Genomic DNA, 25463 nt, shown 5'->3' with positions numbered 1-25463 from the left:
TCTCCTCGAGGCTTTTTACCTCCTTTCTTTCCGCATATCTTACTTTCACTGCTTCTTGTGGTCTGGCTTCTGACCCTGGGCCTCTCCTTCTTTTTCTCCCTCATTCTCTTCTTCTTTTCTCCATCTTTTTGAGCCATGATTTCTCCTCCTATTTATTCTCTCTGCCTGCCAGCCCTGCCTATTCTTTCTCTGCCTAGCTATTGACCATTCAGCTCTTTATTAGACTAATCAGTGCCTTAGGCAGGCAAGGTGAAACAAATGGAACATATCTTTACATCATTAAACAAATGCAGCATAAACAAATGTAACACCTTCACACAGTTAAAGTCATATTCTGCACCATAAACAAATGTAACACATCGTTACCTAGTTAAAATAATATTCCAGAACAGTGCCCTTAATTGCTAAGCCATCTCTCTCTCACCAAATTTTAACTTTTTTAGTTTTTGGCATGCTGATGAATATAAAAAAGCCCAAGGATTTTGAAGGCTATTAGTATAAAGGAACTCTATAGCACAAACATATTTAGTAGAAGAGAGAAGGCAGACTTGAGATGCAGGGAGCCTGAGACCAAGACCTATGATTTGAAAACATACAATAAGTACCTTCTCATTATTCTTTCATGTTTCATCAGGAAAATCCAAGTATGCTCAGACTTTCTTCAAAATGGTATTTCTATAGATGCTTTCAGACTTTCCAAAACTACTAATAAGAAATCTTAGCCACAGGGTCACAGAACATTTTTCTTCAAAGTTGTTAGAACTAAACCCAGGGCTTTGTGTATGTTAAGAAGTACTCAGCCACTGAATTATGCTTTCCACCCAGCAATAGGACATTAAAAATATTGTTAAACAAAAAAGTTATGGGCTGTCAGTGGGACTCAGCGGGTAAAGGTGCTTACTACCAAGGCACACAACCTGAGTTCTGTCCTTAGAACCCATGACGGAAGGACAGACTGACTCCTGAAAGTTGTCCTCTAACTGCCACATGAAGGCCACAATAAGTTTAAAAAATGAAAGAGAATAAATTATACACACATCCTCCCGAAAAGACATGGGCTTATCTTTTTAACAACTGCGGGTGGGAACTGGATTTTCACAGGCAGAGTGGAACCAGGCTCTTACCTAACAGCACAGAAAGAAACTGAAGATGGATGGAGATGGGTGTAAGGCACAGAACTTTGAAACTACTACAGGAAAATATGGTGAAAACGCTTCTAGACAGAGACACAGGCCATGATTTCTGAAAAGAGCTCCAATAATCCAGGAAATAAAAAGAACTGACAAACAGGATGACATGCAATTAAAAAGCTCCTACACAGCAAAGGAAACAATTAACTGTGAAAAGAAAGCCCACCAAGTAGATGAATTTGTCAGCTATACAATTGATGGGGAATTAATATCTGGAATCTGTAAAAAAAATAAAAAATAAAAAACTATACAAATTAAAGAAAAAAAAATCCAAGCAATGATTCAATTGAACAGTTTTCAAAAGAAGTACAAGTGGCCAACAAATATATGAAAGATACTCAACCACTCTGGCCATCAGGGAATTGTGAATTAAAACTGTATCAAGATTCTACCTCATTCCAGACATGAAAAACAAAGAGACAAAAATCCTAGCAAGAATTGTGGGTGGAAATTGAGTAGACACGGAACACTTACATAGGCGTGGTAGTGTAAATAATGCAGCCACTGTGGGAATCAGTATAGAATTCCCTCAACAAAATGAAAAGAGCACCCCCATCTGATCCAGCTATACCACTCTGGATTCTAAGACAGCATACTGCATACACAGCTGTACATCCATGGTTACTCTGACACTATTCACAGTGATCAAGATATGGACTCAGCCTATGTGTCCATCAATAGGTGACTGGATAAAGACAATGAGATGGGCCAATGAAATGACTTGGCAGGGAGAAGCGCTTGCTGTGCCAGCTTGATCTGCATCCTAGATCCCAGAAGAGAACTGAGTCCTCACAGTGCTCCTCAGACCTCCGCACATGCCCTGTGGTACACCACACCACCAACCCCACACAGCATACAAGCAATAATCAAAGAAAGAAAGAGTGGTATATCTGTATACATATATTTTGGTCATTGAAATAAGAGAATGAAATTATAGCATTTGTGGTAAACTGTGTAAAAACTGGAGATCACATTAAGTGGAAAAACAGGCAGATTCAAAAAACAAACCCTCTTGTGTCTTCTCACATGTAGAATCTATGTTAAGGAAATTTGTATAATTTAAGGGGTGAAAGTAGAAGTGGGGATACTTGGAACGAGCGGGAGAAGAGACAAGAGAGTAATGGGAGCTGGAGAACATGAGCACAGAACAAAATGTACACAGAGGAAACTACATGCCCATGATTTTTATATTAATAAATATGTGATAATTAAATTTTTTTAACTAAAAGAAGAAAAATAGGCCTTTGTGGTTATTGGAAAACCACAATTTCTATACAAAGGTCAACTAGACAAAAAAACTTAGAAAGGAGACAAAATGAAAAGGACCTGTAGACCTCAAACCGCTGGCGTTCCCGCAAACCAACTCTCACCCACCACAGAGTGCTCTTTTCTATCTATTACAACAAAGTAACGGGTCTTGCCTGGATGATACGTATTTTTCATACATGTCTTCTCTAGCCTTTTTGCTCTCTTCCAGCTGCACTTGCAGCCTTTCAAGGCGGTCCTCTTCGTGGGCACAGCGGACACTGAGCTCCATGTTTTGGCGATTGAGGTACTCCTTGTCCTTCTGCAGCAGGGTGACTGTCTGCTGCAAGGTGGTGACCTACAGAAATTCAGAGACCCGCCCAGAGCGAGGTGTTACTTCTCAAGGTTGACTTTCACTGTGTGGATCACAGAAAAATTCTCCTTTAGTAAGCGAAAAACTTAGCCTTGTTTATGCAAAATTGCCTGCTAAGTTTCCCATTCTTCCTGGTCACTACATAAAAAGGAGAAAACGATGATTTCTCCCATAATTTTACCCTGGGCTATTTGTCGGTTAATATATAATAATCACGAGTGAGCTTACCTCTTTCGATAATTCACTTCTTTCTTTAGCCTGAGTGATGTGAGAGACTTCAAGTATTTCATGTTTTCTTCTAACCTCGAGCACTTCCTGTTCAAGAGCATCACGTTCACTATGAAAATAAAATCAAATACACATGGAAATACAGAAACCTCTTTCACAGTTGAAAGGGGCTGAGTGGCAAGAAGCTGACCAGAACAGTGGGGCTTTTGTGTGTCTACTTTTCAAATTCCGAAGGTTCAAGACCATGTTCAGGGCAGTACTATGCACATTTAGTTAGTGTTCCATGCATCAACTACACTACGCAGTACAGGACACAGTTCTTTCTAAGGTTCAGTTTTACTTTCCTCACTATCGTTGAGGTTTTGTTGGTGCTGTTGTTGTTTTAGACACGGTCTCACTTAGTCCACACTGGCACTGTACAGCAACACACAGGCAGGCTTTCAGGGCACGGTTCCCTCCACACAGTGCTTACCATTAAGCCAGGTAGTTTAAGTTTCTCCTTCAGACTAGCTCTCTCCCAGAACAGTGAGACTAAGAACTGGACCAAACCCTTCAGCAGGCATCTTTACAACTGAGCAGAGGAACACTTTTGCTCCTAACTCCTCTTCCCTAATCACAACAGCCTTGGGACTTTACTCCATGGCTCCTGGACTGCCAAGGAGAATTGTTTTCTTTTCCCTTGCTTTTCAATATGCCACGTAGATGAAAGATACGTCCTATTCTCTGACAGATTTTACCCGAGGCTGCAGATTCCATTGATGATTCAGAAGAAAGTATGATTACTGAGGCTATAAGGCAGCCATCCTGACATACTCATGCGTTTATTAGTTGAAATGGTACTGTTCAGATCTTCTTCCCTCCTTTAGTGTTAGCATGCCCTTGTAGGTCTGTATTCTATCAGTGGGTTATAACTCATCATTGTCAGTATTTATTTTTATACCCAGGTATACTATATTGTATTTAGTTGCCTGGAGGTGCTTCAGTTTCTACTGTGGTGTTAACTGGAACTACAAGTATCAATATAATTTCGTCCAGTGTGTCACACTTTGCTGGCTTCCCTCTCTCCTATCCTTGCCAAAGAATAATAGCTGACATAGCAATGATCACAGCCCAAATACTAATTTTGAAATACCACTTCCTGTCACTAGAAATCAGAGCTCTTTAGAGAAAGGGTCAAGGAAACACAATATTCTGCCAGAAGCTGTAGAACTGTTGAAACAAAAGTGACTCCAATATAAATTAATGGTTTTAACTGCCACATAGAATTTTATGTAGAAACAAATCTGTTATTCAGAAGCATTTGAATTCTAGAGATAATGTAATATCTATATGTCTATATATTTGTGAGAACTTATCAAGGGGCATATCCCCCAGGCTACCTTATATTTTCATGGCTTGTCCTTCTCTTTTTATTCTGTGTCGTGCTGGTGGCTGAACCCGGGCTCACAGTGCTCTACCAGTGAGCTACATATAGTTACCTGGCTTGGTATTTGAATCAGGACTGTTGTCAGCGGCCATGCCGCACTCAAGAACTCATCATCTTCCTACTTCAGCCTCTCAAATGCCGGCTGGGATTGCACACCTGTTACCACTATATGTGGCTTGTCTATACTTTTTTTTTTTTTAACTTATTCACGAACCAAAGGTTTAGTTGAAACCCTTTCCCCCTTTTCTTACTGTCCTATTTTTAACATACAGAAGTGCTTATACTTTTGAATCAGGTTATATTTTTCTTTCTAGTTTTTTTGTTTGTTTGTTTTGGTTTTTCGAGACAGGGTTTCTCTGTGTAGCTTTGCGCCTTTTCTGGATCTCGCTTGGTAGACCAGGCTGGCCTCGAACTCACAAAGATCTGCCTGCCTCTGCCTCCCGAGTGCTGGGATTAAAGGCATGCGCCACCACCGCCCGGCTCTTTCTATTTTTTTATTATAAAAAATAGAAACATAAAAAATAGAGATACTATAATGAATATCCATGATCCTATTATGCAGCCTTGATAATTATCAACTACAACTTGTTTCATTTACTGATGAGTGAGACAGGGAGCTGTGGATTATTGTGATGATTATAATTTTTCTCATCTTATTTACCATTTCTGTAGACTGAGAGGAAGATATGAAATCAAAATACCAATTGTAAATATCATCTTACCATCTCAAACTGCTTCATTTTAAAATGCTTCTTAGGGAATAAGTTGGAGGGAAAGGAGGTTCAGTGGGAGTGTGAGGGAGACAACAAGAGTGGTAGGGTGAAGATGATCAAAATGTTTCATATATACGTGTATATGAAAATATCATAATGAAACCCATTATTAGGTATTATTATGATAACAAAAAGTTAATTAAAAATAAATGTTTTTTTCAAAAGTTAGCTTTATTCAGGAGTTCACTGATTATAGCTCTCATAAATTTCAAGGTCAAATGATTACCATATTAGAGAATAATGATAAATACTATTACACAGCACACACCAGTCAAGGTGGGAATAGAAGTACCAATATATTGACTAGATCTCTGTAAATTCACTTAAAACATTCCAATGTTCATTGACTGACTGCTGAACTTCAAGAATTCTAGCTGTAGCCGATACACTAACTGAACAAGTAAGATAAATCCACTCTATCTGCAAAGATACAGTACTTACATTCTCTACAATGTTACAATCGTCCTTTGGTTAATCTTTTCTTGTTGTTTTGTTTTGTTCTGTGTGGTGCTGGCTATGCCTGAACTCAGCCCTGGACCAGGCTGGCTTTGGACTCAGAGATCTGCCTGCTTTTGTCTTCTAAGTGATAGGACTAAAGGTGTGCACCACCGCCACCTGGTCTCCTTTGCTTAATCTAACACTTAAATTGACATTACATGAAATTCATCAAACAACACTTAGCAAGTATTCATTCACACAAAGCATTTTACAGGGGTCCTATTTCTCTTACATCTTAAAGGGTGGCAGCAACTTCTACATAAACTAAAAAAAATCAGAAGAAAACCACAGCTGGTGCCCACCACACTGCATATTTTTACACAAGGAAGGAGGAAATGGAGAAACAACTATGTGGGGGGTACAATTCGGGTGACTGCGTTGAACACTAACAGCGACAGTCCCCATGGCCACCTTTACCTCTTGACTTTGTCGTAGTTCTCTTGACGGTAATCACCTTGCTGAACTAACTGTTTGGTGTCTGCCAATTCCAAGGCCAAGCGCTGACATCGAATTTGAAGTTCAGAGTTGCTTTTTCTATCTTCCTCATATTTCTATAAATCAAAGGAGGAATTACTCATTTCAAAATGAACATAGTAGACTAAATTTTGTATTGAGTTCTTCTATTATGCTATGAACTGATCTTATAACTAAACTAAAACATATTCAAATTATTTATAATAGTTAGTTACTCAAAGACAGGTCATCCTGAATTCACAAGATTATTTGTAAATTAAATCCAAAACTATTAAATTACTTCTACGAACTGGTTTGGGCTAGATATTCTACATACAAAGATGAGTACACAGTTTATTCCCAATACAACACTGAAATAGCAGCCTCCAAATTTCTATCAGGAGCTGTTTGAAAGACATAATTGTGGGAAACCTGAAAACAGTGTTTTGCTTTGTTTGAACATCATGGCCAGAACCCTACACTGGGGTTCTTTGTGAGAATGGAATGCTACTGAGCTCATTATAGGATTTAGCTGAGGATGCTGTGTTACTTCCCAGGGATCATCCTGTACATCATTTAATACCTATATCCTAAAAGAAGATTCAGTTCTGCCAAAGAATGCTTCATCTCTAAACACCATTAATCATATCACTGTCTTGGGAGAGGGTGCAGTTCTGTGATTAGGTAGGTAGGTTCCAGATTTTAGTTTCTAGAAGTGAGTTAACTTAACATATGACATTTGTTTAAACATCAGTGTTTACCTCATGGAATTCTTGTAAAGATTATATCAAACAATACATGTAAAGTACTCACAAAATCACAACACATAATGAGTGTTCATTAACTATACATTAATATGTTTATACCACTTCCTCTTGGCTTTGACTTCCTGAAGGATCACAGACATATCTGTAGTTTAATAACTGCAAAGACTATGACATAATCCAGGAGTATAAACATGAGGAATACAACCATTTAAAGGATGGGCAAAAGATAACATGTCCAAGGAACCTAAAAGAATATCAAAGAAGCAAAGGGTTCATAGATGTGTGAGTCAGGAACAACAGGAAATGGTACTCTAAGGAGATGGCGCAGTAACAGTATTGAGCTCCTGAGGAAAAAAGCAGCGAAACTCTGTAAGGATTCAATAGTAGGGACAAAGACAGGGAAGTGGAGACTGAAACAAACATACGTGAGTACTTACTATGGCCTTGCTTTATGACTTTTCTGTTGTTTGTTTGTTTTTGAGACAAGGTCTCATTACATAGTCCTGATTGGCCTGGAATATACTATGTCACCCAGACTAGCCTCTGCTTCTCTACTGCTGGGATCAAAGACATGAGCCTCCTCCACCACCACCACCATTATTATTATTATTATTATTATTATTATTATTGTTATTATTATTATTTTAAGACAAGGTCTCATGTATATCCTCTCACTGGCAATGAACTCACTATTTAGCTAAGGGTGAACCTAAACTTCTGATGCTCTTGAATCCACTTGGATTAGAAGGCATTTACCATAATGCCCAGTTTATGTGACGCTAGGAACTGAACCCAGAGCTTCCTGCATACAAGGCCGTATTCTACCAATTGAGCCATAGCCCCATCTCATTTTGTGGTATTTTATATCCAACAAGGTAGTCTTTTTCTTTTTCTTTAGTGGGCACACAAGTGTATCAAAAAGCCTTTACTACAGCCCACAGTCTATCCCTTACTATGTTTTATGATGTTATATTACACACTTGGTTGCTGTCCTGGCTAGTTTTTAATGCCAACTTGACTCAAATTGGAGTTATCTGAGAGGACAGAACCTCAATTGAGAAAATGGCTCCGTAAGGTTGGGTTGTAGGCAAGCCTCTAGGACATTTTCTTAGTGATTGATGTGGAAGGCCCAGTCCATTTTGGGTGGTGTCATCCCTGGGCTGGTTGTCTTAGGTTCTATAAGAAAGCAGTTTGAGTAAGCCATGGAGAGCAAGCCAGTAAGCAGCACCAATCCATGGCCTCTGCATCAGCTCCTGCCTCCAGGTTCCTTCCCTGGGTGAGTTCCTGCCCTGACTTCCTTCAATGATGAACAGTAATGTGGAAGCAAAAGCACAATTAACTCTTTCCCTCCCAACTATGTTCATCGTGTTTCATCACAGCAATAGTAACCCTGACTATTACTAGACAGTTCCTAAAGGTATGCATTTTCTACTCCTTATGGGCCTCTTCCCAATAAAACCAGTAAAAACAAACAAATCAGAATGGGTACAGGTAGGTATTTATAGGCTTCCTGACAGAGAACTGTAAGAATTCTCATCTGAGGATTTCCATTTTCTTTGTGAAATGAAGCACCTAGTGACCTGATAAAAATGAGAACTGAAAAGCTGGAGACATGTAGACAGGGAGGAAGTCCTAAAACAGCTTCCAAGGAAAATGAAAGGACTAGAAAAACAGAGCGTGCAGGTGCTCCATGGGAGGCCGCTAACAAAGAATCTGAAGAATTAGGCTGCTAATGTGATCTCCAGTAATGCTCAGCCAGACAGAGCTGAGGTGCCTCAGGCTAGCTTGATAGAAAGAAAATTAAAATTAAAGGCCATCAACAAGAGAGAGGTTGAAAACGAATAACGTAGTGAAGAGGAAGAACACACATTTCAGGACTGATTAAATCACATGCGTCAGAAATTTCGTTACGATTACAAGCACACAACTGAGAACTGTGGGTGAGTGTTCAGATGATGCACACAAGCAAAGAAGCACAAAGAGGCACCTGTCACGGAGAAGAGTTTGCACACGTGTATACACACACACACACACACACATGTTATTTGTTTTCAGTATAAAGGCCACACGAACAAACATAGCCAGAAGTTCAGTGTAGAAACACATACTTTATATTGAGAATTTCTTAAGACTTTTCAAGTAAAAAATGTCCCCTTAGATCTATGCAGAGGAGGAGGCAGAAAGATTTGTAAGAGCCAGAGGTGATGGATGACTCTAACAAAACAGTATCTTCTAGACACAACACGACGTTTGCACATACAGAGTCACAGAGACTGTGGCGGCATGCACAAGGCCTGCACAGGTTCAAGCCAGATGGGGTCCCAGCACTGAGATGGGGCTTTTTGTCTCATTTTGCCTCTTTGGGCATTTTTTTTAAAAATTTTGGTCTTTTGCTTATTTTGAGGTTCATTTTTGTGGGATTTTGTGTATGTGTTTTTTGTTTTGCTTTTTTATTGACTTTTTAAGGGGGGGACAAAGTTGGATGGGTAGGCAGTTGGGGAAAATCTGGGAGAAATTGAGGAGGAGAAAAAAATGAACAATATAATGTATGAAATGTTTTTCAATATAGAAAGTTAAAAAAAAAAAAATCTCCCCTTAAAGTTGTAACTTGTGTACTGTGGGGTAGGGATTTGCTTTGTTACTCTAAACTACAGGCAAGAGCTGGCTACATTGGTACAGTTTGTGAGCCCAGGACTTGAGAGGCTGAGGTAGCTGGACTTCAAGTTTCAGATCAGCCTGGGTGATGTGGGTAGACCTCATTTCCACTTTAAACAAAGATTAATGCATAGGGCTGGAAAACAGAAAATAATGTATTGTCTCAAAAATGAGCCAAACTTTATGGTTATAGAATTTTGTGGATAAGGCAGAAAAGGCACTAGACTATTTTGTATCCTCCACTTTCTTCTCTGTCTTCTGTGGGAAGATACTGAGCCCCAACTCTTGAGTGAAGATGTCTACTTTATGTTCTCTCACTGTTAGAAAGTGGATTTCATGTGCTATGAGCTGCCATTCCTTTGCCTTCCACAAGATAAGCAAAAGATTGAGAAAGTTTCTCATAATCCTAGCAACTACTACAGAAGGTTTGTAAGTAATGTTTATGGAAAAGAAGCAAGACAGGACATCGAATAGATTGAAAGACTACCTGCAAAACTATCTCAAGGCTGGGCGGTGGTGGTGCACGCCTTTAATCCCAGCATTCAGGAGACAGAGGCAGGTGGATCTTTGTGATTTCGAGGCCAGCCTGGGCTACAGAGTGAGTTCCAGGAAAGGCACAAAACAAAACAGAGAAACCCTGTCTCAGGAGAAAAAAAAAGAAAGAAAGAAAGAGATGCAAAAAAATGTAAATCTTCTCATACATAAAGAAGCAGACCCAAACTTTGCATTTACTACCCTTTTCAAACTGGAAATTTCTAGATTAACAGTAAGTGAATCAATCGCCAAGTATCAATTTCTCTTTTGACTTGAGAAAACAAGTACAGTCTGAGGCACTGAAACCGTCTCTGCTTGAGAGCGCTGTACCTGGAAGAGAACACACTCTGACTGTGGGGTTAATGCGACATTCTCTTTCACTTCAGTTGTGTGCTGTCTCCTGTAGAATATGTTTTATCTGTAATTGTAACTGTATGTTTTCTTGTCCTATCTATGGCCCTCTCCTTCCCTATACCCACATATGACTCTGAGCTCCTTAAAGACATACCCAGTAACCCCAGTCATTGCACTAGAGATCTGTAGAGTAACTGATTATAAAAGACGGATGCTACAGTCCTAGCATTTAAAACAGGTAGCTCATAGACACATTGACTTCAAAATGAATGTGCCTACCAAATACTAGTTTTCCAGCCAAATTTCAAGATTAAATATCACCTCTTAAGTGATAATATTGTATGTAGCATATATGGTATATGTGGGGTGTGTGTGTATATGTGTGGTGTGTGTCTGTGTTGTGTGTCCTGGAGAGGCAGTATAAAGGAAATTTCTATTTCTTCATCTATTCTTAAATGGGTAAGGTTTGCTTCAGGAAAAATTGAGCTGCATCATTCAATTTCTTTATATTTCATGAGCTTTTAAAAACAGGCTTCAACGGGGAAATATTACCTGGGCAGAAATTGAATGTATAGGAATGGAGAGGGAGATATGTGTAGGGGGTCATGATATGTGTAGGGGGTCATGATATGTGTAGGGGGTCTTTATATCTTTCCCTGCTGTTTATTTGACCCAAGACACTGAGAAAAGTCTTGCCCTACAGTGCTTTCTTTGTCCAAGTTATTAACTACTAGAGTTTTCATTATAATATGATGCAGCCCCACCATCCATTTTTCTTGATTCCAAACAGCAGGTATTTTTAGATACTCAGCATTTCAGAGGTGAAAAATACACTGGCGATAACCTATTAAAACCTCATTTTCAAGACAAGAGCATGACAATACACTGGAGGGGCACTTGAACATTCATGTTCATTGCTTCACTATTCACAACAGTCAGGAAATGGAACCCGTTTCGATGTCACAGATAAATAGAGAAAATAAGACACATGCTTATACATAATGAAATTTCACAAAATGGCAAAGAATAATTAAATCATGACATTTGCAGGAAGAAGTATAATTATACATTAATGTTAATTGAAGAAAGTTATATCCAGAAAGACAAATATTACATGTTTTTTTTAATGTGTAGAATTGAAATTGTGTGTGTGTGTGTGTGTGTGTGTGTGTGTGAGATTGTATTTGTATTTATAAGTGTGGAGGTGTGTATGTCACAAAACTAGAAAAGAGATCATCAGAGGTAAAGAAAGAGCTCAAAGAGAGTGGGAAACAGGGTAATGTAACAAGTGACTAAAAGCAGATGAAAGTTCTAACTTGAGGAAGAAAGGGACCAGCTGGGAGAGGAGGGATCATGGTGACAGGGAATAAAGGAACAAAAGGTAATGACACCCTTGTATAAAATGCCATGATGAGACACATAAACCTAAGAAATTAAAAAGGAAACAAAACAAGGTAAAGAAACCTAGAAGGGCTGAATGGTTTGTATAGGATTCCAGATTTCGAATCCAGGATTTTGAAATCACAGGTAGTTTTTCCTTTTCCTAATTTCAAGTTATTTTTTGAAGGATCTATTTTGAACTTAATAACTATAAAACCACTCAACAGAAGTTAATTTTATTTATTGCTCAAATTCAATTTTAATTATAGGTTTCATGGCTTCAAATATCACATATACATATAGTTAATTTTGAACTCTCCCTCTTAAAACAATCACTATGATGATTTCTTGAACACATTTAAAAATCATTTGACACTTTAGTGTAGTACACAACTGCAATCCCAGCCCTCGGAAGGCTGTGGCAGGAATAAGTTCAAGGACAGGCTAGACTACATAGATAGACCCTGTTTTAAAAGCAAACCTAACTAACAGAAAATCATTTGGTAGAGTGACATCAAGTCTAAATGTTCCTATGGGAAGTAAGAAGTACTCAATGATGAAACGAAACAGGCACATTTAAACAGCAGCTATGCAACCAAACGGCAATTAGCCTGGATGCAATGAATTTCTAGGCATCTGGGCAAATCTGCAGTCTCTCACATCATGCCAAATGAAAAGGAAGTGGCAACCTATGTGTCACAATCAATGGTAACAAATGAAGGACTCTCCTGGCTGTACAAGACAGAGCAACCAAGGAGGCTGGAAAATGACACCATCCAAACTGCCTTGAGGTTAGTGACTCCAGTCAGAAGCAGTTTACATCAGAAAGACATTTAGTGAATGACCAACTACATTTTAACTGTTCTAGGCAAGTGAGACTTCATTTCTCAGAATTCCCATAAGTGTCACATGATCAACACTTTAATTGAAACAATTAATCATGAGAAGAACAAGGAACCTGACTCATCTTTGACTGGCATAGACTGCCCTTCCTACCAAGGGTCTACTCTGCTGCCAGAGTCTACTCTTTGTCCTTGGTAAGTTCTTTAAGAAATATATTATTAGTTTAAAGTTGAAGACATTTTTAAAGGAAAAAAATAATCTAGATGAAAAAACACACTTTCATCAGATATGGACACTGGATTATGATAAGAGTTCAAATCTGTGACTGCTCTAGGTCAACTTTTCTTAATTTACCTAGCCCCGAAAAATGAGTATAGGAACTAACCAACAGCTCATTCATTACTGGGTAATTTCTCTGGCAGAATCTGCATGGCAAAACCATCATGTTGATACTTTGAATGACAAATTTTATAGCCAGGGTGCATATAGTTGAGACAAACCCGAAATACTGGCTTTTAAATAGATACTGATCCAAACATAATTTCTTTTCCCTCTTGAGACAAAGCCTAAATATATAGCTCAGGCTAGCCTTGAACTTGCTGTCCTGTGGCCTTGGCCTCCTGAGAGCTAGAATTATAGGCATGCACCACCATATCCAGCTCAAATTTCATCTTAACATTTAAGAGGCCAAATTTAATATAATAGCATGTATCAATCAAAGAATGTGAGTATATCAATGCAACAAAAGTGTGGCTTTTTAGGCCTTCTGTGCCTTTTGAGTCACTGAGATTAGCACTGTATCAACAAGTATAGATAGGAAAAAAAATTAAGTTGATCCATCGATGGGAGTAAACACCATGGTTTTCACTTTTTCTTGTTTGGAACTTTTTGAAGCACACGAGAATATGTGGAGCAATGGCAGATGACTTATAATCAGCACATGGAGTCATTTCTGTTTTGCTAGTAAACTGTCATATATTCAATGTTTCATTTAATGTCTTTAAGCATACACTAACGGGCTGGAGAGATGGCTCAGTGGTTAAGAGCACCGACTGCTCTTCCAGAAGTCCTGAGTTCAATTCCCAGCAACCACATGGTGGCTCACAACCATCTGTAATGAGATCTGGTGCCTTCTTCTGTATACATAATAAATAAATAAATCGTTAAAAAAACATACACTAACATGGTTTACATAAATAAATGAATATACACATATATAAGAGTTATCATATAGATGGCATTTAAAGTAAGGCTAAAAAAATTTAATAAAAAGAGAAAATTCTTCTCCTTCCCTCTGACCCCCATTCTTAGGACAATGAACAGGTGTCTCTCCATGTTGTTACTCAGATACCTTAGACTCACAAAGGCCAAAGTGGTTATTTCTCTCCTTAAGAACAATAACAAACTAAAACAGGCAAGTTCTTTTGAGCATTTAGCCATACATGTGGAAATCCTAATGCTCTCTAGTTTACTCATGTTTGAGGTTGCATAATGTTTCATGGATAGCCTGTACCACAGCTTATGCAACCATTTCCTTGCTATTATATTGATGGCTTTTACTTGGTTTTTGGCCTCTTTCTCCTCCATGTTGTACAGATAAGGCCATAGTAAACCTTGTTAACCCATAATGCTACAGACTGGTACTTTATGGCACACAGAGACAACAGTGGAGTCCTTCTGTTGAAGGATGTTTGTTTTCCATTTTAGTCAGTGTGGCTGGTTATCTGTCCAACAGACTGCATCACATTCTCACCAGAAATGGTTTATAGTTTTAGTTACATTCGCATTAGTTATTGGATCTCTGTGCTTTTACAGCCTCAGTTCTCATTGTTACTTTAACTGTATTTCTCAAAATGTTAGTGTGCTCCTTAGCTTTTGTCTGCTTGACACAAACTGCAGTCGTTGGGAAGAGGTGGAAGCTTCAGTTGGGAACTTGTTCCCATCAGGCTGGCCTTTAGGGTATTTTCTTGATTAATGTCCGATGTAGGGCCCAGCCCACTGTGGGCACTGCTATCTCTGGGCAGGTGGTTCCAGGCTGTATGAGAAAGCAAATTGAGCAAGCTCTGGGGAGCAAGCCAGTAAGTAGCTCTTCTGTGGTCTCTACTTCAGTTCCTATCCTGAGATCTGAGAAAGTGTAAGCCAAATAAAGCCTTTCTTCCCCAAGTTGTTTTTGGTCAGTGTTTTGTCACAGCACAGAAAGCAAGTTAAGACTACGTTAAGTTGCAGCATCTGGACATGTGTGGTTTACTTCTTGTGAAACATTTGATGTCTTTATCCATTTTTGTCTAGTTGTTATTATAAGAACATTTAAAAATGGTACTGCCATTATATTTTATTATCTGTGTTCCAAATATCTCCCCAATTTATACTTTAAATATCAAGCTTTATATGCAGAATCTTTTTGATCCTTCCATCTAAAGCTTTTGGGTTCTTCGTCTTGCTAAAGAGTTTACCCTGACCTCTAGAACAATGCTACCCAATAAACTTTCTGCAATGAGAGAAATGGTGTAAGTGGAATATGCAATACATTGATGACCAACCAGCTGTGGCTCGTGAGGCAGATCACGTGACTTTAATCAGCCTGAGTGTAACTGGCTGCAGGTGGACTATGGACTGGCATACACTGGGACATGAATATCCTGAAGTATGTTAAAGATACGCCACCTTCGCTTTCTACCAAAATATGTGCATCAGATTTCAGGTCAACAAGATCTCCCTAAGTCTCACATCCACATTCACTTAGAGCTTGTTCATAACAGCATAAAATGAGGAATTCTTAAAGGGTTTTTTAAAATGTGGATTCCACTAGCATTCTTGTACCTTTTGCGAATGTCTTTTGAGAGTATTATTTCTAAAAGCTTATTTGAAAATACACAGAATCACGAAGCAAATAAAGCTATCAAATTATTTTAATTATGCATGTCTTCTTTGTAAATGCATTCAAGTTAAAACCTAGTGTTGTCTACAGTCTAAGGACTACAGTCATGTTCAAGTAGCAGTGAGCCTAAATTCTAAGCACTTAGCAAATGTAATTCCCAATGTTAACAACCACAAGAACTGGTAATCTTTCTGAATTTTTTTCTTATATTGCAAAAAGAAAGAAGAACCTAAAGTCCAGTTATAAATGGAAACAATTTCTTTCCTAGAATTCCTAAAAATATGTGGACTGTAAGATAAAAAGCTCAGTGACGGTTAAAGTAATTGTGATTTTTTTCTCCTAACATTTTTGACTTACATGGAATTAATTTCGTGCTATCATATAAAATGTAAGGACAAATTTGTCCCATTTACATTTATCTGTTTCCATGCCAACACCACACTTAGCTGTCTATGTAAGCTTTAAGGTTTACACTGAGTTCTTGGTTGGCCTACCATATCTCACATTCCCTTAACTACATCTTCTCTTTCATACTTCTCTTGGAGATCCTGGAGCACTCATTTTTCACAACTATCAACTAAAATAAGTTCCCCACACTTAATTCTGTATTATATTTCTTTCCTCTGAAACTCCCAAATGATCAAGGAGGAAAAACCTGGAATATAACTTAACTGCCTTAATATATTACTCAAAGAACTTTTGGAGTTTTGGGAGATTTCTAAGATATGGTATTCTCATGCTCAACAATGTGATCTCATGGTGTTTTTTTTCCTTCTTTTCTTGTGTCTCTGTGGCACAAATGCATGTATGTATGAATGTTTGAATATGTGCAGGTACATGGTTGAATGTGGGAGTGTGTGCACACACACTGGTAAGGAGGCTGTTGTTTGGAATCTCCGTTGACTGCTCCTCCACTTTATTCTTTTGAGGTGAGATCTCTTAGTTAAGGCATAACTAGTGGACACACACAGACTCTAGTCAGCTTGCTGGGGAACCCTGTCTTATGCTTCAGAGGCCACCACCCCCACCTGGCATTTTCAAGGGTTCTGGGGATCAGGACTCCAGTTCTCTTGATTGCACAGCAAGTGCTGGGACAGCTGAGCCATCATGCCAGCACAGATTTGATAGCTTTCTTCATTGAGTCCATTACCTTCCTTGCTAGAGATGCACATGGGCAAAATAATGCCTTCAAAAAGGAGGTGGGGGACTCATCATGTACAAATGCTAAACACTACCATCAGTTGTTACAGATCCTAAAACATTCACCTAGCCATTCTCCTTCAACCTAATAACACAATTACTCTCTATGTTTGGAATATACTTTAATCCTATAAAGTATCATTACTAAAGGGACTCTACCCAGCTCAAGCTTGGCAAACATGGAGCTGACAGGTCTTGTCCTTCTCCCCTATTCCCTTTGCCTTGCTAAAAGCTATTAGATTACATTTCTAAAGCTAGCCACCAAGGTCTATTCCCTTACATGGCCACTTCCTCCTCCTGAGGCTGGCTACAAAGCATTGAAATTCAGCAATCAAAAGCCCCCTTTGGCTTACCTAATTAACATGCCCAATTAAAATGAAACACCTCAGCCTAGCTCAGGCTTTTCCTTTTACCTTCATAAACCAGCATTTGCCTATCTCCTCTCTACCCAGAGTTAGTCCTTAGTCCCTTTAGGGACAATTATTCCTGTCCTCTCTCCCTTGTTCCCTTCTTCTTCTCCCTTGTCCTCTATCTCCTGTCTTTGTCTTTCTGGGGAAAATAAATCTCCTTTGTGCTGAGAACTTGGTCTTGGAGGTCCTTAGCTAAAACCCATCCTTCCAATTAATTAGTTTGATATAATGACAGAATTCAGGCTGGAGAGATGCCTCCACCTTTCTGAGCGTTTATCGCTCTTGAAGAGTGCCCTGGTTTGGTTCCCAGCACCCTCACTGTGGCTCAGTATAACTCCAGTTACATAACTGCCAGATGATCTGATGTCTCTTTTGACCTTCACAGGTACCTGCATACATATGTGGCACACACATTCAGACATACACACACATAAAATAAATAAGTAACGATAGAATGCATTTTGTGAACATTTTATTTTGAACTTGTTTCCATAGGATAAAAAAAATGAGCTTATAAATTTACTTTGTTTTGCTTTTACATTACATCAGAATTTTCTATCCTTTTCAGTACTCTGAAGTAGTAGCCTTAACTTTTCTGATGGAAATCCACTTTGAACCCAGCTGGGCTAATCCCTCTCTGAATCTGGCAGTAACCAGACTAGAAGGAGACTCTCTCTCTCATGGTCCTAAGATTCCTATGGTAAAGGGTTCAGGGCTGCACTTCTGTTTACTTCACAAGCTACATTTTGTTGGTACCCTTCACTCTCTGTTTCCAGCTTGTTACACACACACACACACACACACACACACACACACACACACACACACACCTTAATTTCCAATAGTTTGTTTCTCGTCATTGTGTGGTTTTGTGTTGGTTTTAGACTTTTTTGAGACTGTCTCCCTAGGCAGCCAAAGCTGGCCTCAAACACGAGGTCCCCTGGCTTGAGCTTGGGAAGTGCTGGCTTGCAGGCATGTCCAACCATGCCTGGCTCTCCTGCTTTTCTCACATGGGGAATTGCGTATCTTTATTTTTGTCTTTCTGTGTGGTAGCAAAGAGATTTTTTTTTTAAGGCCATAGGTTTTTCTCTGGTATAATTTTAAATATGCTTCGAGAACTCTGACATAACTATTCTTGTTTCCATTGCTTTCTTCTCAAATTTTTTTGATCCAAAAGATGTATTTAACTGCCAAGGAAGTTTAATTCCCTTCACCCTTTGTCTTTGTTTTACTAACTTATGATAAAAATAGAAACTATAAAACTTGTTCCTAAAAATATATTTGTTTCCTACGTGATCAAGTACACACAGCAGCCTTGCAGACTTTCCACTTATGTGTAAGAATACCATTTTCTCTGGTCAGGGGCAGTTAGGCTCTCTTTACAACAGCTATATCAAAACGGATACAATTAGTTCTTCTAGGCCTCATTTATTTTATCGATCACATCTACACCAGTTCTCACAGAAGCAAATTAAACTTCCCAAACCTTATTGTGTTTATTAAGCTCTCATGACATTCACTATATAAAAGTTTCTGTCTACAACATCACGTTTTACCATAATACATTTGTTATTCTGTTGTATGGCTTTAATTTTAAGTTTTACCTTATCTGATATTAATATTGTCTTCCTGCCTTTTCCCATAATTCCTTTTTTTTTTTTTTTTTTTTTTTGTTGTTGTTTTTTCACGACAAGGGTTTCTCTGTGTAGCTTTGCGCCTTTCCTGGAACTCACTCTGTAGACCAGGCTGGCCTTGAACTTACAGAGATCCGCCTGGCTCTGCCTCCCGAGTGCTGGAATTAAAGGCATGCGCCACCACCGCCCGGCTCCCATAATTCTTAACCTATCCTTTTTCAACGTTGGCACTAAGGAATTCCCATTAAGCCTATTCATTTTTGGTTGGTTTGTTTAGGTTTCTCTTGGTGGTTGGTTTTATGACAGACTTTCATCATGTAGCCCTAGTTGGGCCTCAAGCTCACCATACACCTGCCTCAGTCTGGCACTGACCTCACATGACAATACAAATTATCTATCCCCAACTGAACACACACATCTGCTAATGACTGGACTATTAAAGAAATTAAATTATAAAATGTAAAACAATGAAAAGGGGCCAGTGAGATGGCTCAGTGGGTAAAGAGGCTTCTGCCAAGCCTAATCACCTGAGTTCCATCCCTGGCACCCACATGGTGGTAGGAAGAACTCCCTCCCATAAGTTGTCCTCTGACACACGTGCACAGATATGCACAGACACCATAAATAATATAATACATATTTTTAATGATCATAAATATGCTTTCAGATTCTGGGTGAGGAAACACTGTATTTTGTATGAAAGAAAGCTGAGCTTGTGAATGAGTAGAAATGCAGAACTTAAAACCGTTATCAGGGAAATGCTATACAAGTAAGTGAAAGTTTATTACTGACCAGTTCAAAATCTAATTAGCCAGATGGGTTTACAGTTGATTTCTATACAGACGGCTGAGTACAGTTACTTTTCTCTACCTAGTGAAAGAGGTGGAAAATTCAGTACCAACAGAATGAAGTGGCCATGGGACATCGGAGTTAATCCAAGGTATTTATAAGATCTCTCCAGAGGGGGTTTCCCCGGATAACTATGTGATGATCATCCTCTTGGCCACTGGGTTCAAAATTTCATCTAAACACCAATTAAACTACTCACAACCTGCCCCGAAATTAAAGTTCAAAAGTGCTGATGGGTTACTTAAGACGTACAGCAGGAACAAATGTAAGGAAGAGAAAAGGGCATGTTAATCTTTAAAAGCCTGTTTCCTCATATAGCATGTAGGAAACAGAGTTAAATGAGGCCTCTACTCTGATGGCAGACTGGAAGCTGACATTGTGTTAGCTAAGCCAGTCAGTATGGGTAAAATTTCAACAGGTTCTGGACAAAAGCAAGATTTTAAATGCATAGGTCAGAATGAAATGTAGTAATAACAAATTATAAAGTGTGACTCCAATCTTATCTTCATGTGTTAAATAATAAAATATTTAAAATGTTACTTTTATATCAAAGACAAAAGTAAAAAAATCAAAGCACTGAAATTTGACTTTAGAATGCAAAGATGTCATCAATTAAGTGAAGAAACAAAACCTGTTTTATTCTCAAATGATTCATGTTCAGGGTCCACGTACCTATCTCACTAGAATCTTGAGTTTTATTGAAAATGAGATCTTTAGTTCTACCTCAGACTAAAATTGGAATCCATGTGGCTGTCCATGATTTGAAAGTTTAATCAGTTACTTAATTTAATATGAAGAGGCAAATAAATTGTTATTTCCTAATGAATATGTTTCACACTCTAGGGTAATTGTGTTTGATGGGTAGTGTCTTAAGCATGTATTCTATAAAGGAAATTTAAGCTTATAAACTGAACAGAATAAAAAGAATCTAAGAAAACAGTTTATAATCCCTGTATGTGTCATTAATGAAACACCTCATTTTCATACAAATTAAATTAGCTGTCTTACTCATCTATAGATACTGATGATTAGCCTCTAGGTAATCTTGCAGGGTTTTTCTCAAGAAATGTACACAAGGTTCTAAACAAGGAAGCTATGTTAAACAAAACATACTTGAACTTCCTAGTTACAAAGCTCTCATGAGATGTGTTTCACCATATCCTCATGAACTTAAAGCGTTAGTAAGTGTAGACTCCCTAAGGCCTTACCTAGTACAGTTCACACTGCTTCCTTTGGAATGAAAGAAGTATGTAGCATTCACTGTACAACAGCAAAGCAGCTGCACACAGCTTAGCTGCACTGCATATGGCTCGCTGGACAGAAGGGTTTTCTGAGCAAGCACAAGGCCCTCAGTTCAAAGCCCAAGCAAACATGTAAAATGCTGACAATGAGTGTACCTTTAACCTCAGTGATATGAGAGGCAGAAGCTGCAGGATCACTGGGGCTTGCTGGCTGCCAGTCTAGTTCCAGGTTCAGTCAAAGACCCTGCCTTAAAGACATGATGCATGGAATGATAGAGCAGGACTCCCAACATTCCCCTCTGGCCTGAGTGCTGCACATATGTGTGTTCTGACACCAATCATACACACACACACACACACACACACACACACACACACACACACACACACACGAAGGAAGTTTATAATGAAGATACCTATAAGCACTTATACATTAAGTGCCACAGACAAGTTTATAAATGCAGCACAGCTCAAAGTAGGCTAGAATTCTACTACACTTGAAATCTCAGACTCAAAGTAAAAAGTCAATCACATTTTGCCCTGTAGTATCTACATATTCCAAATAATTAAGATCTAGAAACAGATACACAAGAAAATCCCAAGAGTCCATTAAAGTTGGCATTTTAGGAAGTCATTTCTTTTTTAAAGGTCAAGAACTATGTTATTAAGTATCTGGGACTTTTCTCACCTTCCTGCCATGAATGAACTGATTACTTGAATGAGGCAGGGCTACGTTTACTATAACTGTTTGGCTTTAAATCTCTCGATGCTTTGGTAGGCAGGGTTATGAAGTCAGTGTAGTAACTGAAGGCCCTTTGATCTGAAGAGCATGTATCATGAAAGAAAGGGTTTGGTTTCATATTTCTCATAGCTACACAACAACTGAACTTTACTAGGAAAAACAGCAGTTAGTGTGGTAGGCAGACGACTGGAAATAAGAAATACAAATAGAAGGCAAGTCAGCACCGTGCTGGTTCAAAAGCCAGATTTTCCAAATAACCTAAGTTAGTTTTGTTTGTCTTAAAGGTAATAGTTGGGTATATACTGCCACCATGTGGCTAAATACACACTAAGGCCATTTCCGATCTTGCAAGTTGAACAGTTTTAAAACAACAAAGTTTAATTCCTTAATTATCAGCCTCAAAAATTCAGAGACATAGCAAAGAAATGTCCAAGCCTCTCTTAGGAAGTCACTACCAAGCTGTTGTCGCTGAGATGTCTCCAGTTCTTAGCTGCTGCCTTCACTTCTAAGTTTCCCTGTGCTTCTCAGCTGCAGTCTTTGTACTTGAACTTGTATTTATTGAATGCCTTCTCCTTTTTTGGTTTTTCGAGACAGGGTTTCTCTGTGTAATTTTGGTGTCTTTCCTAGAACTCACTCTGTAGACCAGGCTGGCCTCAAACTCACAGAGCTCTGCCTGCCTCTGCTTCCCGAGTGCTAGGATTAAAGGCATGTGTCACCACTGCTCGGCCTTTGAATGCCTTCTCTTTCAAGTCAATAACTCACTTGATATTTTTCCATTTCACTAATTGTTCTTAGCTGTTTGTGTCCACTCATTATCCCCCAGTCTTTCTGTATCTTTGCTAAGCTTCCCAACGACCTGACTTTCATTTCTATGCTCCCAACTTCACTGCTTCCTTGGGGATTAAAAATGACTAATGGTACGTAAGGAGTCTAAACTACTAAAGCACCCAATAATATTTTAAAACTTTCTTCAAGTTCTGGACATGCCTTTTACAAGTTCTGCTTCTAGTACATTCTTTCATATGTAATGATAAAAAATGTGTTATCATTCATTCCTATCAGTAAACCCCAAATAGTTACTAATGAAACTAAGTTTCTTTCTACAGAGATCTCAAGGCCAAATGTTCTTCATCCATACAGAATTTTTCTTCTTGTGTGTAGACAAGCTTACCCGCACTCTACCTAAGGTAGTGGAGAAACAAGCTCCTGTCTCAATAGTCCTCTGGCAGATTCAAGGATGAGTGAGGCCCAGGCAAGCCAGAAGCCAGGCCCAGGCAGAGGGTGCCTCAACTAGTGAAGAGAGCAGCACTTGGGTGAGTTTCCCAGCTCTATCTGTCTGTTCTCAATGTGTTTAGCACGAGGGCAGGCCCTTCTGGGCCATGCTGGATACACAACGGTGGAGTACAAGGTCCTCAGTCTCTGTACCTGGCAGAGTCAGAAGACAGCCACACCTGCAGCAGAGGGAGGAAGGAATTCCAGAGACAGCCGAAGAAGGGGAACTGGATTCCATGGGTGATCTGCCTAGGCTGTTGGCCCCCGATCAATACATATATGGGACAGACTCTCTAGACCACAAAGGTCAGAACAGCAGAACTGAAATGTGTCCTGCTACCAGATGGACACAGGAGAGAGTTTGGGCCTGGTGAAGCTAATCTCCTAAAATAAAAACATCAGTTCTGTCCAGAAGGAACTTCAGTCTCCTCACCCTAGTCTCACCTAACTGTACTCTCTGATGAATTTTTAAAAAAGAAAGTTAATAGGAACATGTGACATATGCTTAAAGGAAAAGACAAACATAGAGACACACCGCGGTGACCTATGCACTGGAACTAGTAGCATTATCCTAAGCAGCTATTACACTACCTCAAAGGCATAACCGATGACATATTTATAATAAGTAGCCTGGAAGTAAAAGCTTTAATAAAGTATCAAATAAAAATACTTGAAGCAAAAATTTCCACACTTAAAGATTTACCTAAAAGAAATGAGAACATATGTGCATATATAAATCCATGTGCAAATATTGTAGCAGCTTTATTCATGTCTCTAAAATGGAAGCATAGCAAATGCCCATCAGTTAATACATGCAGGAATATACACAATGGAATAGTCTTCCCCAGAAAGTGAAGACACTACCCATACTTGAAGAGTCCAGAACTTTCTCACAAAATTAAATACAACTGAGGGACAGAGCTGTATATCCTATAACATATATGTATAACGTGAAACAAACAGAAATGCTAATGGCAGAATTATGTCCTATACACACTGGTGTTTACTGTGAAACCCTTTCAAGTTACTGTTCCCTCAGGATTGGGAGTGCGCACAAAGAACCATGCATAGGTACAGTCTGCTTTGAGTTTGCTTCTGGGAGCTGACGGGAACCTTTAAGGATCTCTCATGGAGGACTCCAGGGGGTTTGTTCTCATAGGGGTTGTGGAATCTGGCTGTTCCCCTCTCTGTTTCACTCTGTTACGCACTCCCAACCATGCTGTGTAATTTTAAACCAGGCCCCTAAACAACAGGGCCAACCAACCATGGACTGAAACCTCAAAACACTGGGGGGTCAAAGTAAAGCATTTCTCTTATAATTTGATTGTATCAAGTATTTATTGTAGCAATGAAATACTAATAGTCAGCTAATAGTATTTATGTTTTCACCTTTCTATAATAATGTGAAAGTTTTACAGTCTCAAGGGCTGGTGGTCAATTTTGCACATGCTCATTTGGATATGTAAACTGACAGCTTACATAAAAAAAGGAGAACCTCCAAGTCATAATCTGAAACAGTCCCCAACTTGCCTCACGAGTTTGGTATTCCATGCTCGGACAAATCTTGCAAAGCTTGAAATCGTAATTTGTTCTTCCTCATCAATGTAATAAATTAAACGATTGAATATTTAATAACACTAGACTTAACAGTTGTCTCTAGAGAATGTTTATTTTATTTTACTTTTGGTTTTTCAAGACAGGGTTTCTTTGTGTAGCTTTGGTGCCTTTCCTGGAACTCACTCGGTAGCCCAGGTTGGCTTCGAACTCACAGAGATCCACCTGCCTCTGCCTCCTGAGTGCTGGGATTAAAGGCATGTGACCACCGCCCAGCGAGAAGGTTTATATTTGAGATCTTTTTCTTTCCTATATTTTGGTTCTTTATCCTTCACCTGCTAAGGAGATAAGCAATTCCCTCAGAAATCAAAAAAACAATTCTTAAAAGTCTGTCAAATATTGTCAAGAAGTTTAATCAACCCAGATGTCCACTGTAGATGAATAAAGAAATGTGGCAGATGCACATATTATAAAAGATCTTCAAAAAGGAAATTATATTAAAACATGAATGAATCTGATTATATACTAAATGAAATAAATAGTAACACTGCATGAGTCCATTCACATGCAGTGTCTAAAGTAATCAAAACCATAGAAACACAGTGGAAAAGTGGTCCTCAGGGACAGGGAGAGCAAGGGCGGGTTAGTGTCTAAGGGTTTGGAGCTTCAGTGGTACAAGACAGAAAAGCGCTGAGGTACAATCGAATACTTCAGAACGGTTGGCATGGCTGCATCAATGTGAAATGTAACTTTACTACAATTTTTAAAAGTGTCAAAATTTAGTAAAAAATTTGGAACCTTATCATTAGCTTTTTGAAAAATTTATAGATTTAATTCTGTATGTTTTATACACATATGGCTTAAATGAAATCTCATCACATACTCATTTAAAAAACTGGTGGAATTCTCCAGAGGCTTACACTATTCACCAATCCTACCTCTCACACCTTACACAAGCTCAGCT

The 25463-nt window shown here is 38.8% G+C and overlaps 1 protein-coding gene across 1 annotated transcript in view; it reads right to left on the bottom strand.

The window, feature by feature from the left end:
• Pibf1 (progesterone immunomodulatory binding factor 1) overlaps positions 1–25463 on the bottom strand; it is a 184085-nt gene that overhangs the window by 142257 nt on the left and 16365 nt on the right. The window contains exons 6-8 of the mRNA XM_036200021.1: positions 6151–6284; positions 3037–3145; positions 2612–2793 (exon numbers count right to left, since the gene is read on the bottom strand). Of these exons, the coding sequence (XP_036055914.1) occupies positions 2612–2793; positions 3037–3145; positions 6151–6284 (425 nt within the window). The remainder of the gene's footprint in view (positions 1–2611; positions 2794–3036; positions 3146–6150; positions 6285–25463) is intronic.

This window comes from Onychomys torridus, chromosome 9 (genome assembly GCF_903995425.1).
Source record: "Onychomys torridus chromosome 9, mOncTor1.1, whole genome shotgun sequence".
NCBI lineage: Eukaryota > Metazoa > Chordata > Mammalia > Rodentia > Cricetidae > Onychomys > Onychomys torridus.
Note: the sequence above shows the minus strand (reverse complement) of the source record. Positions and strands in the feature narration are given on the sequence as shown.